We start from the raw sequence: 16,809 nt of genomic DNA on the forward strand, positions 1-16,809 counted from the left end.
ACCCATGAGCTTCCCTCGTGGCCACAGAGGATTCTAACTTCCCTAGACGTTTCTTTGCTGAGCTGTAGTCACTGTTGCATCTAAAAAGGCTCCTTGCAGCTCTGAGGCTTCTGTTAATGCAAAATCCCAGATGTAGCCAGGGTGGCAAAGTGCCACATTGCACAAGCTGATGGGAAGTTATGAGATGTCACTAATGAAAGGTCAGCAGCAGGATGATATGCCCCTATGCAGTAATCCCATTAATTGAATCACCTGCTCAAATTAGTGATTTGAAAGGCAAGTCAGCTCCAATTTTTCTCAACACGCTCCCCCCCCTTCCTAATGATCCACTTTAGAAAAAGAAAAAAAAAGATAAAGCTTTTCTGCACCTGGGCATTAATTGGGAACATTGGCAGGAAATTCTTAGCAGGAAAAACAACAGATGCTTTTCAGATCCCAAAGACCAGAAACCCTGAATTTAGGGAGCAAACTGCATTGTTCACATATTGAGTTCAAACTACTCATCCGCTTGTATTAAATCTAAAGGATATGTAATATTCTTGTCAGCGGCATGCATTGTAGACACTTTCCAGAGCCACAATAGTGGTCTTGGAGGAAAGCAGCTGTAATAATGACAACAAAAGACTCTCTGATATTATCTCCTACTAACAGTTATTAATGTTTCTCCTGTTAATAGTTACTAACACTGCCACAGACATGACTGTGAGTAGCAGAAATAACCCTTTGATGCATGACAACAAGTCAGCTTCACAGAGATCCGGCATATTTGCATATTTCACAGCAAAAGTCACATGTCAGGTGGACAGTGTCTAGCTCTGGTATCCGTCACACCAACCGAGTAGATGGGCATGCTGAAACCCTTAAGCTTCCACTAAAAAGACAGGTAATGCAGGGCCGGCTCACCCATGAGGTGGGCTAAGGCAGCTGCATCAAGCACAGAAACACAAGAGGGGGTGCTACCAGCTGAGAAGCAGCACCAGTAGTGGGAGCCATTTCCAGTGAAATCACACTGAGAGCTCACAAGAGCTCCACAAGATCTTGTGGGATCTTGCCGAAACCTATTGCTGCTGCTGCTACTTTGTGGGAACCACCACGTGATCTGGGTAAGGGAGGCTTGGGGGGAGCAGGGTCTTCTTTTGTTTGTATGTTCTTATAGCTGCCTTTTTGACTTTGCCAGCAATGGGGCCTCATCTAGCCTGCAAGCCACTCTCTGCTTTTCACTGTCCAGCTGCATTGTGGGAGTAGGAGATGAGACCCTGCAGGAAACAACTATGAGATGCTGCTGCTTTGTAGATATTCTCCTTGCCTCTTCCTAGTCTGTAGTGCTATGATGATAAAAGCATAGCCACTGCACCAGGCCTAATGATGCCTGCTCAGGAGGCGTAGGATTGCAGTCTTCTTAGAATCGTAGAGTTGGAAGGGACCCCAAGGGTTATCTAGTCCAACCCCCTGCAATGCAGGAATCTCAGCTGAAATATCCATAACAGATGGAGTATTATTGGAGTAAATGAGTTCTTAGATTCACCACCACCCAAAATAAATGTTGACTTCTTTCTCTCGACCCTCCATCCACACTATGGGTGGAATAGGAATAGCTCAGGAATAGGAAAATCAAACCCATTTCTACACTAAGAAATCAAATTTGCTAAGTAAGTTTAAAATGTGAAACTGTACCTGCACAGAATATTTTTGTGATGTAACCTGGCTGGCTAGATGTGTATGATTTATCTCCTATATTTTTTCCCTGTAAAGTATGGACCATGACCATCATCAAAGCATGGAATTGGGGGCAGGGAGAAACCAGCAGCTCGCTTAAGAAAATAATGTGCTCAGCAAAGAATATTTGCAGCCATTCTGACACTGTCAACCTTCTCCTTCAAGCCCACAATACGAGAACAGATTGCAGGAAAGCAAATCCCATTCCATTTTTTTTAATGTGCTAAAACTCAAAATATTTTAGGCTACTTCCCTGCTTGAATGATGGGGAGCAATTTTCCAGGCTGTTCAGTGACAAAGTGGGGGGGGGAATCAAGCTGTTAACATTAAGGACTTTAAAGCATCTACCTAGAAATCACATTTTAGGACTTCCCAGGGAAATTGTAGTTTTGTTTGTGCCTAGGACTTGGCAGTGCCATACATCACATGGCTGCAGCTTGGCACTGCAAACATTTTAAGACATCAAATCCATTAGGACTGAAACAGCCTCTAGAAATCATATTATGTGATGGAGATTGGCCAGTCTAATTGAGCCAACTACTCATTGCCCAGGCAATTTAATGATTTGACAAATTGCTTGGAAACATGGTGTACTTGTTTGTTTTGTGCTTTCACTGTGCCCACGGGACAGCGGGACAGGGGAATTAGCGGCAGAGATGTCACCTCAGCTGATAAGCTCTTTCTTAATTACAAAATGTGCGGAAGAAGTAGGGCAAGGGTGTCGTGGGATAGCTACGTAGGAGGGAGAAAAGTTTTTTTGTAAAAGTGGGAGGGAAATGTTTCGGAGAGTAAGAGCTTTATTTTACACATCGAGTGCTTGGCTTGCAACATATTTCAAGTCTGTCCTTAACATTAAGCCTTTGAATTCTACTGATGACCAGTTTAGAAATCATCACACGATGTGGGCCACCATCTTGGCTGGGATTGGAAAAAACCATGGGTGCTAGTCATAATGGCTATATCTAACCTCCAGTAGCAGAGGTGGTGTGCCTTTGAATACCAGGTCCTGGGAAGCATGAGTAGGAAGAGTGCTATTGTACTCAGGTCCTGTTTCTGGGCTTCCCATAATCCTCTGTGAAAACAGAATGTTGCCCTAGAGAGCCCTTTGGTCTGATCCTTCAGAGACCTTCTTATGTTCTTAACTTGCTAGCATAGCATCAGAATTTCTCAATTTAATAGCATCTAGATCAAGGGAAGTAATAATGCCACTGTATTCTGCTCTGGTCAGACCACACCTGGAGTACTGTGTCCAGTTCTGGGCACCACAGTTCAAGAAGGACACTGACAAACTGGAACGTGTCCAGAGGAGGGCAACCAAAATGGTCAAGGGCCTGGAAACGATGCCTTATGAGGAACGGCTAAGGGAGCTGGGCATGTTTAGCCTGGAGAAGAGGAGGTTAAGGGGTGATATGATAGCCATGTTCAAATATATAAAAGGATGTCATATACAGGAGGGAGAAAGGTTGTTTTCTGCTGCTCCAGAGAAGCGGACACGGAGCAATGGATCCAAACTACAAGAAAGAAGATTCCACCTAAACATTAGGAAGAACTTCCTGACAGTAAGAGCTGTTCGACAGTGGAATTTGCTGCCAAGGAGTGTGGTGGAGTCTCCTACTTTGGAGGTCTTTAAGCAGAGGCTTGACAACCATATGTCAGGAGTGCTCTGATGGTGTTTCCTGCTTGGCAGGGGGTTGGACTCGATGGCCCTTGTGGTCTCTTCCAACTCTATGATTCTATGATTCTAATTTTTAAAAGTATGATACAAACGAAATACCAGAGAAGTTCTAGAGAGTTACCAACTGTCCAATATTAGATAAATAATGTATCATAATTCTTCCACTCCATCATACATGGATTATGCTTTATAAATTAAATATTTTTCTTTCTTTCTTTTTTTACATTTTCATTTCTGTGAATAATAAATCATCATAAAACTTCTAGCACATTTTTTTCATATTTTGATACTTATTTTAAGCTTCCAGTACAGAATGAATTCATCACATTGTTCCAGATAATATTGTTTTGCAACCCACCCTTTCCAGATCAACTTAAAGTATGAAATCTTTTAGTACAGGCTATACATAATTTCCCCACTCTGAATAATTGTATTGTCAGAAAACAGAAAGGACTGGGACAGATACATGGCTATGTGGAGGGAAATAAGATCATTAGGTATAGAGAGTTAGTTTAAAAAGGTATTTAAGAAGCCATTTTTAATTTTTAAGAATTAAAAACAGCCATTGCAACATAGCTAGAGCTAATTCATGCTCATTGCAAATCAAGCTCAGGTAAGGTTTCCCATCTCTAAGCATTTATTGGGACAAGGGTGGAAGGATCTGCCAGTTTAGTTTCTCGCATTTTTCCAATCTTAAGTTCAGATTTCCACATTTTGCAGCTGGTTACAATTTTAAAATAAAAATCCTCTTGAAAATTCATCAGCATTTTACTACAAATTTATCCTAATAAACATTTTCTTATATGCTGTTTTAAGACATATGTTTTGCAAGCAACTTTGTCCAATAAATTGCATTTCTGTATGTTTTCACTTATATCTTCATTTTTATGCACACTTCCCACTTACACATGCATTTTTGTAAATGTTGTTCGGCTGGAGAACTCCATTACAAAATTCAGATAACTCTGAATTTTGAAGGCTAGCTGTGTGTTGGTTCGCATATGGTTTCCGAAAGTGCAAATACAACAGTTTTGACCTTAAATATGTACTGAATAGAATGTCTCCTCGATTCCTAATTGGAACCCCTACCAGTAGCCGTCAACTAAAGTGCCAATGGGATTTTCTACACCCAGTATGCTGTATTTAGATTGGGCGCCCTGCTGCACTTGCCAAAGGAGACAAAAATTAGCATCCATTTTATGTCACTTGCAGAATTGTACCTTCTTTTACAGGTGGGGTGAAACACTCACAAAAATATCAGAGTAATGAGACAGAATATCAAAAGGTGGGAAACTCCCCATCACTGTAGTTCCACACTACAAAGGATCGTTGTGTTTAGTATCTGCCCTGCTCTCTACCCATGCCAACCCTAAACCAAGTAAAGAACTCAAACTTCCTGAGCTGTAGATGTGTTATGTTACTGTAGGTCTTTCACCTACTGATTTTAGGCTGCGATACTACACTCAGTGCAACATCAGGCGTAGAGGGGCTCAAAAGTGATCTAAGATTTACTGCAGTTCTGTTCAGATGTTCATTCTTGGATAAATTCAAGATTTAATTAGTCAGAAAGCAAGCCGTGTAGTCATTTGTTGTGGCTATTTAATAATACCTCATAATAACATTTTTTTCTTTTTCATTTTTGAGCTAAAATGCTTCGAAATCCCCACTCAGCCAAGAAGCTCACTTGGTGCCCCTGAGCCAATCAGTGTCTCTTAGCCTAACCAAGCCTAGCCAAAGCCAGGAAAACAGGCATGCCTCCCTCCCTCTCCTCCTTGGTTTGGTTGCTGCCATCCAACTCTGATGTTTCTTGCATCAAAAAACAAAACAGAAAACAGTTTGCCAACCCTGATATAAAAAAGTACTCTAAATACATACAGTTTTGCAGTATAAATTGATTTCGCTCATCATTGTTTTGCTCACTTCCTGCTCACAACCAGCAGCAAAACCTACCTTACATTACCGTTGTGAATCTATTGAGGGAGGTATAAAATGGCTGTGAAAGGGGACTTAATGTTTCTATTAGAAGCATTAATTTTTGCTTTACTTAACCAGAATGATGCATCTTTGTAAAAGGACATATTTTGTTCTCTCTTTCTGCCAGTCACCTTGCCAAATTATTACACCTCTGGGGCTTCAACCAATTTGGCCTGATTATTGTGTGTTTGAATGTGTAGGTCCCAACTGTATTCAACTGTGCTGATGCATGACCCACTTTCTTCCCCTTCCTCACAAGAAAGCCTAGGCTGCTGCAATCCTGTACCCACTTACCCTGGAGTAAGCCCTATGAAGCACAAGGAAACTTACTTCTGAGTGTCCTGTCTAGGAGAATCTGCTGAAAATAATTTATAGGTAACCGCTGATCTCAAATGGAGATTACATACAACAACCAATTTATGCATGACCAATTGATGTGCAACATGCACATGCACACATTTTGGCAACCCAGAAGTGGGTGGGAAAGGGGGAGGAATGGGGGAGGGGCATAATGGGCGGAGCTGGCTTATGTGTGCTCTGCTGTCGTGTGCAATGACCTGGAATGCAAACCCCCCCCCCACAAATTGGGGGTTGCCTGTACAAGGAGACCGAAGCCACTAGACAGAAAAGAACTGAAGGTGGGAGTGACATTCCTTTTGTTCAAACAGCTCAGCTGTCAGTCACAACCCTGATTTCATTTATTGACTAAAAACACTGAAAGGCAGGAGCAGTTGGATCATCTCACAGAAATCATGGGTGTATTCTGGTTAAGACAAGTGCCCGAAAGGAAGCCCATCAGTTTCTGATTGTTTCATATTCATATTGTTGTATGAATCAAGAAAACTTGTAAAGGAGGTTTCTTTTGAGCTAGAATGCCTCTAAAGTTGGTGTGGAACAATGCTTTGATCTAATGTAAAACAATAGGAATTAGACAATGGCATGAAGGGGAAGTATCTTGGTTAGCAACATTATCAGGGCTACTTAGTTTAATAAATGTACTGGTCTCATAAATCTACACCATGTATTCATATTTGTTTATTTAGGAGACTCATTTAAACTCCCAGGATGGTTTACAGGAATGAAATATAGCAAAAACAAATCTGGTAAAATACAGCCCATACCCCCAGAGAGCAGCATTATACAATATGCAAGCTAGAACTGTGTATCACAGCAATCAAGGTTTTATACATAGCTGCAAGCCCATGACAACTGTTTTGGCAAAGAGAGTGATAAAATTAAGGCTGAGTACTTCCCCACCCCAACTGAAGAGACATGGAATGAGGGCATTAGTTTCCATAGCAATCCAGTGCAGCAATTAAGTACCACCTTTGATAAATCTTTGCTGATAGGGTAAGGGCAGTGTCTGCCTGCAAAGAATTTCTGTCTATAATGTCTGTGAGTTTTATCTCCCTCCCTAATTTTTTATTTCTCTTTTGTGGGGATTTATATTGCTTTGAGATTTGCCAAGGTTCATACACTTCTTTAAAAAACACACCCCAACCCTGAGTTTTATTAGGTAGTTCAGCTGCCTGATCATGCAGAATCTGAATGCTAATGAAGCCCTGTATTTCCTTGAGTACCCAGAGAGCTGTAACTCACCCTTGTCACCTTCCAGTCCGTGCCCCCCCCATTTTTCTTTCTGGTTTTAAATGGCTGCTGACATTTTAACCCAGATCAATTGTGTGTTGTGCATTTTTCAGGTATAATGCAATGCCACCGAATATTTCTGTGGGTGTGTAGAAGAGGGAAGAGAGTAACCAAGGATGCTCGGAGGGAGGGGAGGCTAAGAACAGGAGGGAAGAGGGAGGGTTTGAATCTGGGAGATAAAACTGGAGGTTCACAGACAGATACAACAGTGCTAGAGTCCCTAAAGAGAATGTTTAAAGCGTTCTGTGCTGGTAGCCATGGCACTTTTATCAATCATCAAAAGCTGGTGTGCAGGAAGATGAATGTTGGAGGAAGATGGGGCCTAGTGGGACAGAGAAGCAGGGACTGGAGGTTGGGATGCGCTAGTGAAGGAAGGAAGAATAGCAGACAAGTTGGGAGGGGAGAAAAACGTGGCTCAGTTTTGGAGGGTGTGTTAGGGACTCTTAGGGAGGGAGAAAAGCAATATTGTTGGTGGGGCAGGTTTTGGGGATGGATTGATAGGGGCAGGAGCTGTGGTCCTCAGCTGTTTGAAGCTTTGGCCATGGGATTGTTGGCTGCCCTCTAGGCAATGCAACCTAACGTTCCCTATGTTTGGATTGTACTGCATCCCATGACACTTCGTCCTTCAGCCACTTTGACTGTCCCACAAGGTCATGCATTCTCCTTGATCAGTTCCCAGAACAATTCCTTTTATGCTCTTTCAGGGATCACTTTTTCTTGTTTCCAGGTGCTGTAGTGCCCCAGATGCAACCTGGTAATGTTTAGCACAACCCAGTAATATTTCAAGTGCTGAATTGCACATTTTCTGCCTACATACTAGATGTCAGCTTGCTCATTTTATATGTGCTAAAGATTCAAGGAGTTCATAACTTCAAAATGTTAATAACTCTGACATTTCTCCTTGAATATTTGCCTGTTATTGTAACCCTTTCCAATTCAGCTTTCTGTCCCAGCAACAACTCTGTATTTCATTGCTAATCTGCATTTTTATGGCAGATTTATACATTCAGAAAAAGCATGCCGTGCAGTCCTGCTGAGGGTGCACCACTTTGGAATGGAAATGGAGGGATCACATGAGTTAAGAATCTTCCCTAATACAAATAATATCCTCCCTTTCTGTCAAAATGCCAGCCTGCCTCTTCTTCTGAGATGCTATTAGTTAGCATTGTGCAGGGAGGCTTTTACAAATTACTCTCAGACAACAATCTCCAGAAGCATCTTGTAAATATGCTTTTATACATTTGAATATGCTTTTGGTGTATTATTTTCATTGACTGTCTCTCGACTCCCTAAATTTGTCTTGTGTGGGTTAGACTTAGCCAATTCTCTGAGAGTTCCTATTCTTTTTGTGCTCTTGTGAATGCATATTTGAGCAACTGATCCTTTGATTTATGGTGAAGGAGGGTGCAAATGCACAAGCCAACAAGCTCATGACCACATTTCTCTGTGTTAGGGTTTGGCTATCCCTGGGTAATGAAAAGTGCTGCTGCCTATACATTGTTGGACTACAACTCCCATCATCACTGACCAGTGGCCACGCTGACTGGGGGTGATGAGAGTTGTAGTCCAACAAGATCCGGAGGGTTACTAATTGGCTATTCCTGGATTACATCATCTTTCACAGCTGGTCAGTCCTAGTGTCAGTTACCGCATTGGATTGTGACGGAATCGGGTCACATTGGCCAAATGGGCGCCCCTCAGAAAGCACCACATGGTCCAAATTTCATAGAATCATAGAATCATAGAGTTGGAAGAGACCACAAGGGCCATCGAGTCCAACCCCCTGCCAAGCAGGAAACGCCATCAGAGCACTCCTGACATATGGTTGTCAAGCCTCTGCTTAAAGACTTCCAAAGAAGGAGACTCCACCACACTCCTTGGCAGCAAATTCCACTGTCGAATTTGGTCTCAAAGGCATGCAGCGAGTGCAAAGACCTAAGGCAGCCGTTTTGATATTTATATTTATCAGACTTGTTCAAGCTTTCCCAGCAATAGCTCTAGACAGGTGCAGAACAAAAGGTTTCACTATTCTTAGATTGTTGTAGGTGGAAGGAACATACTGACCCTTTACTCATCTCAACTCCCTGTTCTTAGCACAAAAATACATTCAGCCAAAGCAAGGTCTGGATGAGACGCTCCTGCTTATGTGAGAGGGCTCCATAAGAACAAGATAGGTTGTGGGTTTTTTAACCTGGTTCTGAAGCTACTAACAGTGGCCTGGGATTGTGTGCTAAATAAAACAGCACAAAAATGAAGTGTTTAGCTCTGAATAACTCTTTATTGCCTTTTTGTGTCTGCCAATAGTCAAGCTCACCACAAACCCATCTGCCATCAACAGTCACTTGCTGCACAATTCAGAGCAGTGTTTATAACATTTAAAGCCCTAATGGTTTAGGACCATAGCTGTCAACGTTTTCCCTTTTTTAAGGGAAATTCCCTTATTCCGAATAGGATTCCTCGCAAGAAAAGGGAAAAGTTGACAGCTATGTTTAGGACCAGGGTATTTAAAGGACACACAAATGTGACTACTCATTAAGATTGCCTGGAGAAGTTTCCCCCCACATCCCTTCAGCATCTTTGACATTGGAGATGAACTCCCTGCCAAGGGAGGGGCCTTGCTCCCACTCCCAATGATCTTCCATAATAAAAAAGGCTGTCCATGTCTTTTTTAAATGCTGCAGTGTTTTACTCTTTTAAATGCTGCAAGCCACCAAATAAAACAGGAAGGTGGAGTGTCAATATTTTGAGAGGGAGGAAAAGAAAAACACCCTCGCCGAATTCCAGGGAAAGTGTCCTTTGGCTATATCTAAAAACACATCATAATTGTGCTTGGTTTGCAACAGAAGACGTAAAAGGAGGTGGTGAAGGCTTACAAGATGCACTTGGCTGCTTTTGAATGGACCGTGCTTTGTTTCTCCCTTCCCACAATGCCACTAACAGTTACACGCTTGGTAGCACACAGGTTCTTACCATCAAGTGCCAAACAAGGCAAAATCTTCAAAATACTTTTCCATCGTGAAACCAGCAGAAGTCAAAGGAGATGCAGCAGCAATTTTTGGTTTATAGTAAGAAAGCAAGGTGGGAGAGGGACAAACCCAGGTTTTATAGACGATGCATAGAGAAAAATGCACATCATCAGGGCCTTAATTTAGAGGGGAAATCGACATAAAAACCTGGGGATATTGGATGCGGTATTCATTTAATTTCCATGCTTAGTTAAGCACTGCAAAGTGTGATAAAGACTGCAGTCTATTAGGCTGATTGTTAATATAAGTCATTTAACTGTGAGATGCTGCATATGTCAGTAGACTAATATTAGCCCTCTTTTGCAGGTCACTATTCTCATCAGTTTGGCTCTTGCGTTCCTCGCCTGCATAGTATTTCTTGTGGTATACAAAGCTTTTACCTACGACCACAGTTGCCCAGATGGATTTGTTTATAAGGTAAGAAGTCTGAGATGGATGAACTGTCTCTGCTAATGACAGAATCTAATTCACCGCACGGCTACAATTTAGGCCTGCATTTTCGCATCAGGATCAAAGACATCATTTGTCAACAACATGCTGAAAAGCAGTTAGTGATTTAGGAAATAGGGGTTGGTAGCACCCTCTGCCAACCACAATTATTTTGAACTTGACAGGTTTAAATCTGCATGAAGCCAACCCCCCATATTTCTAAATGAGCTCACATAAACTGGCCTTTAGAGTTCGCTCACTATGAAGATTAGCCACTGAATATTTTGGGATGGAGACTGTGTGCAGTGTCAGAGGTTTGGTGGCAACTCTCTGTAGTTGCTGGATGTGTGCCCTTGGGGAGAAGTGGGAGAAACGTGTGCTTATTCTAGCAGGATATTTGTCTTGAGGGTTGAGGCAACATAGGATATAGAAAACAAAAGGTGGTGGTTACCATGCCAGTCCTCTAAAATGAGAGGGATTTAGTAGGAAGAGGTGATTTATTTTGCTGGATCAACTTGTGGATGAGGTAAGCTGGAAGAGCAAATTTCAAAGTCTCATCATAACTGGGGGGAGGGGGGAGGGATGAGGGAGTGACGCTGGGGAAGGTTAAGTATGGACAGGTGTGAAATGAACACCTGTCACCCAGTGAGTTTTCTGGTTGACTGGAGATCTGAACCTGTGTTCCACATCCTAACAAGACAAGCTGGCACACACTATATTTTATTCTAGAATCAATGGAGACTGTGTACACTATTTGCTTCTTCTATACAGTCCACACAGAATCAAATCTGTTGCTTTTGGGGGGCGGGGGGCTGGTTTCATTGTGAGAATAAAGGCTCAGCTTAGCTGATAATGCCAAGGTTGCAGGTTCGATCCCCATATGGGACAGCTGCAAATTCCCCTCAATTTCAGGGGGTTCGACTAGATGATCCTCAGAGTCCCAGCCAACTCTATGATCTATTGATTTCAGATTGATTCTGCATTACCCCACAGTGTGTCCATTTGAAAACGGATGTAGGTGGTCCTGGCAATGGAGGGTATATCCACACTTTTCCAATGATGTTGTCGGTGGGCATTTACTAAGATTTCAATCACCATGTCTTTATTTACTTGGGACATGTGAAGGGAGTAAAAGGCATGGATAACCTGATTGAGGGGAGGTTTTCAAACATGTAACAAGTCACCACCCACCCACCCTTGTGGATGGCAGGATCTAGAATCAATCTGGATTGAAAGCATCATGTTGAGGATGAGCATGAACAATTCAGGACATGAAAAACTTCACTTTTTGTGCTACAAACGGGTTAGTGTACGCAGCCTCTGTCCCTTGCCCTGATACTGAATATATTGGGAGGGAGGGAAATGTTCAAAATTTCCTGGATCAATGCAGGATGAATAATGTTTATTTTTTTTAAAAAAAGTTTCTGTAAATGAGATTGCCACTTACTGGTCATTCTTCTCTTCCTTGCCTTCAGCATAAGCGGTGCATTCCAGCCTCCCTGGATGCTTACTATTCCGCTCAGGATTCCAACTCCAGGGGCAGATTCTACACCGTCATCAGCCACTACAGCATGGCCAAGCAAACCAGCTCACGGTCCGTCTCTCCCTGGCTTTCCTCCGGATCGGTAAATCATGAAGCCAAGGCCGCCAAGACAGAAGGCCATTAAAGCCAGCTGGTGGCCTAGGGATGGAGGGGAATGGGGAAGAACAACATCATGTCTCTAAAGCATTGCTCTAGTTCAGCGAGGGCACTGGGCAATCAGTGCAGCAAGAATAAAGCAACTCCAAGTGCAGGTGTCATCTTAATGGATATTTCTCTCTCTTTCTTCTCTCTCTGTCTCGCTCTTTCACTCTTTCTCTCTCCCCCCTCCTTTGGTGCATTGTTCTCGTTGATTTGTAACTAAGTCAAAATCCTGTACAAAGGCATGTTAGGTGTTGACTATATCTTAACAATGTACAAATATTTTTAAAATCATTGCTTAAGATTTGTTAGAAAAATGAAAAAAAATAATGAAAAAACACACAAACAAAAGCAAATCCAGAGAACATTTGCGAGGAAGTAGAAGAAATCACAAGCATAGTTTCTCAGGCCTTCCTTGCCCGCCCCCAAAGGGAAAACAGCAACAACACACAATACTGTGGAATTTGTCTGTCAGATTAAAAGGGAAACTTGTGTTGATGGAGGGACACAATAGAATGTTACACTAGGCTGGGCAAAAGGGCATGAGCCTCTAGCCCAATTTAGTGCTTTGCAGATCTGATCTATAAAATGAAAATGGATGTGGAAGCCCTTGATACAAGGTAACTCGTACGTTCATTGGAGTCCCCTGCATGTGCAATGACCTGGTGGATCATGGCTACCATTTCTTTGGTTTCTCTCTCAGAGGGAAATACTGAGGAAGGGCCATAGCTCAGTGGCAAAGCATTTATTCTGGATGCACAAAATCCCAGGTTCAGCGCCCAGCATCTCCAGATAGGGCTGGAAATGTCCCCTGCCTGAAACCCTGGAAAGCCACTGCCAGTCAGTGTAGACGGTCCAGAACTAGATGGATCAGTTGTCTGACTCAGTAAAAGGAGACTCCTTATGTTTGTGCCAATTCACATGTCTATATTGACTAACAAACTGAGTTTAAAATGTTCACCCCAACCCCTACCAGGTAAATGCCCCCAAAGGGCAGGCTACAATTGAGCTGGTCTGATGGCAACCTTCTTGCTTTCTAAAATACCTGTCCTATTAGATGTCGGAAAAGCTGAAACAGGAATATCTGAAATGACCTCTTTCTGTTTCAGAGGCCACAGGAGGATTGATTCTCCAGTGCAGTGAGCAGTATTTTGAGGAAGATAAGCCCCTGAAATTAGTTTATTCTGTAGATAATTAGTAGCTTACAAGAAGGATTCTATGAACACAATCCAGAGGTGAGCGCCTCTCAGACTTGCAAACCTAAATGGGTTTTTTCCTACTCTTTCTGCTTCAGCTGTTCCTCACCTCATTCAACCTCCAATTGTCTTATTTTTCAGACAAAGTGATTATTTTATATGACCCCCCCCCCCAATAATCTGCATGTTACTTGGAGCTGTTGTGGAAAGAACAGGTAGACAAACCCCTTGTGTACCATCTGCATGTTTTTCCTTGTTGGATCATAGCTAGATTCCTTAGGATGATACGTTTTAATCCCTCTAGATTCATATTTTCGCCATGAGCTATGAAGCCCAAAGCTAAAATACTCAACTATCACCATGCAGATGGCAAAGAGACATGGGGCCACTTTGCATCTACCATTCCCCACTCACAAAGAAATAGTCTAATTCCTCTAATAGTCGGGGTGGGGGGAAGCTGAGCCTGGATAGCTCAGTTGGTTAGAGCCTGGTGCTGATAATGCCAAGGTTGCAGGTTTGATCCCCACATGGGGCAGCTGTAGATTCCTGCATCGCAGGGGGTTGGAGCAGATGATCTTCAGGGTCCCTTCCAACTCTACAATTCTACAATTCTATAAGTCTATAAGTGTTTATTTTGCAAAGACTACTTGGCTACTGCATCTAGGCATCTGGTTTATACTGGGTCAGAGCACTGGTCCATCTAGCCCAATGCTCTGACTGGTAGCAGCTTTCTGGGGTTTCAGGCAGAAAGAGAGCGAGCTCTTTCACATCATCTGCTACCTGATCCTGTACTTGGAGATGTCAGGGAATGAACCCAGGACCTCTTGCATGCAGATGATGTGTGCTACCACTGAGCTATGGCCTCACCATTTTCCTGCATCAAAGCCAACCTTTAATTGGTAAGACTTCAGGAAAGGGTGTTCATTTCCCATAAACAAGTCTTGCTAGGCTTGTCATTGGTGGGACGGAGACTAGTATATTTTGACCTCATCAAGAAGAGTGGATTCCATGCCAGTCTCCTCCACCAGCTGACTGCACAAAACCACCTTGTTGTGAAAACAAAGTACTTGTGTGAATTGACCCTTAAGCCCAATATGCTTTACATGGTTTGGAGCAGGGGTGCTGCTTCCTTGGAGTGGGTAGTGGTCATCAGGGCAGGGTATGGCGGCATTTCTGGCTTCCTAGTGTGGAGGTTGCTGCTGGTAACTGAGAGGGAGAGGGTCGAGGCAGCTGGGAGGTTGGCACGGTGTGGATGTAGCAGCAGGAACATCTCATCTCTGCTGCTGAACCCACAATCACACTCAACTTCACTGACACCTCCCCTCTTGGTTAGCAGCAGTGATCTCCTCGTTGGGAAGCCTGCTGGGCAAAGCTGTCCCCTGACACTGGCTGCTACTGCTTGCATTATCAATTAAACATCAAGGCTTGCTAGCACCACCTTAGATGCCCAGATCATATGGGCACTTCCATGCAATTTGACGCTGGTGCAGGAAGTCCTAGTTTGAGGGCATGTAATGTACCCTCCTTGTTAAAGCTAAGCAGGTCTGGGTCTGGTCAGTGCCTGAATGGGAAACTGCCTGGGAACTCCATGTACACTGTCTTATGATGGATCACGGAGGGAAAGCAGGTTATAAACATACTGAAGAAATATTATAACTTCTTTGAGTGAATGATCATTCAATTAGATGGGCTGGAATTTGCTTGGGAGTGGTCAGCGGGAGCAACGTTTCGATGATTATGCCCAAAGTGAACCAAATTAAAAGGAAAACTAAGCAAAGTGGAATTGAATCAAACCGAATCAAAGTGTTATACTGACTGCAAGTGAGAGTCCTAAAAAATGAACTTGGAAGTCTTATTTAAGTCAAATATGTATATTTTGTTTGCAAAAAAAAAAGTCCATTGAGTTGGAGCTGGAGTACGAAAGGAGTTATGATAAATGGTTGTATAATGTAGCCAAAACTGTAGTGCCAAATCTCATTGTCTGACTTTTTATCCTTATCTCTCTACCCCCTTCCTGCTTCATACTTCACCTGTAAATCCATTTCTCACCTGAAATGTACAAATCCATGGGGAGGGGGGGCTAAGCCGCCAACAACAATGCCCAGAACAACTACTGGACAATTTATAATTTTGTGGTGTATTGTATGTCAGTAGGTAGAAGAGACTGAAGTATTTTTGGTGTAGTTCTTGACCTTTTCTGACAGGACAAATAAAGCTAGATGTGTCTGAGAGTCTCAGCTACTATGGTACGGTTATTTTTATTTTCTTCACTTAAAAGATGGGGGAGGCAAATAAAATGTGGGTGAATTAGTATTCTTGGAAATGCAAAGCACTGATTGCTCACATTTGCCTTATCTCTCTCTCTCTCTCTCAAAACATGATGGGCTGGCCTAGGGATGTAGGAAGCTGCATTATATTTAAGATTCAGTAGGATTCTTTCCTTGCCCTACTGGTAGATGACAGAGATTGGACCTGGGACATTCTACATGCAAAACACGTATTGTCCCACTGAGCTATGGGATTCATGAGCAAACATGCATAGGGTAGTACTGCACGTTGCAGCAACCAAATGTAACTGAGTCCATAATTATTGCTTATCTAGCATGAACCCAGTGGCACTTGTGCTCAGGAGATTTGCTGCCTCTGCTCAATGCATAGGCCAGCCCATAGTCAAGTAATATGTTGTGAACCACCCTGTAATACTTGGATGTAGAGCAGTATACAAATTAGGGGGGAAAGTTGTCACACCATGATGTGTCCTTTTTAGTTGACAGCTAGGATTATTTACTGCATCAGGCTGCCTGCAGGTCCTCAAACCTTTCTTTCCTCTGACATGCAAAAAAAGAAGGGCTGCATTCATAAGAAATCATTGCCTTGTGAAACTGATAAGCTTCAGTTACTTTATAGCATCAGAAGTGAATGCCAGAATGGACCTTAGCACAAAAGGTCAGTTGCAAAAAGATATCACAGTCTTGCCACAATCTTATCAGTGTTGCTGCTTAATTCCAGGATGATTAGCAGACATTTAGAACCAAGCTAAAAGTCTGCAATGCAAGGCAGTTCTGCTTGATGAGTCACCGGCAATGATTGAGAGATGATAAAATTGTCCCTTTGAATCAAACAATCATGTCATGAAAACAGAGTTATATAAACCAAAGAAGTTAGGTTTCAAAATTAAGCATAGTGACAAGGTCTGTGGCAAAACTCTTTCAACTTTCATAGAGGAGATTACTTCCTCAGAACTCTAGAATGATAGAGCTTCAATTTCCCTAGAGATCCAGTAGAATTGACCTAAGGTGGCTACAGGCTTAAAAAAAAGTCTACCCTCTGGTGACATGGAGGACTCAAAAAATGGAAGAAGGAAACTAAAAACCCATCAACAGGTGCAAATGATTGGGCTGTTTGTCCAGCTGTGCCACTCTGCTCACAGAAGGCTTTGCGTGGACAGGCGGAGTCCCCAGATCC

At 42.7% G+C, this 16,809-nt stretch overlaps 1 protein-coding gene across 2 annotated transcripts in view; it reads left to right on the forward strand.

The window, feature by feature from the left end:
* Positions 1-15,581, forward strand: part of NSG2 (neuronal vesicle trafficking associated 2) — a 51,496-nt gene extending 35,915 nt beyond the window's left edge. For both annotated transcript variants that reach the window (XM_082213525.1, XM_082213526.1), the window contains exons 4-5: positions 10,345-10,455; positions 11,943-15,581. In XM_082213525.1, the coding sequence (XP_082069651.1) occupies positions 10,345-10,455; positions 11,943-12,134 (303 nt within the window). In that variant the 3' untranslated portion in view covers positions 12,135-15,581. The remainder of the gene's footprint in view (positions 1-10,344; positions 10,456-11,942) is intronic.
* Positions 15,582-16,809: the final 1,228 nt, after the last annotated feature.

The sequence above is a fragment of the Podarcis vaucheri genome (genome assembly GCF_965113315.1).
Source record: "Podarcis vaucheri genome assembly, chromosome: 2".
In the NCBI taxonomy this organism is placed as follows: domain Eukaryota; kingdom Metazoa; phylum Chordata; class Lepidosauria; order Squamata; family Lacertidae; genus Podarcis; species Podarcis vaucheri.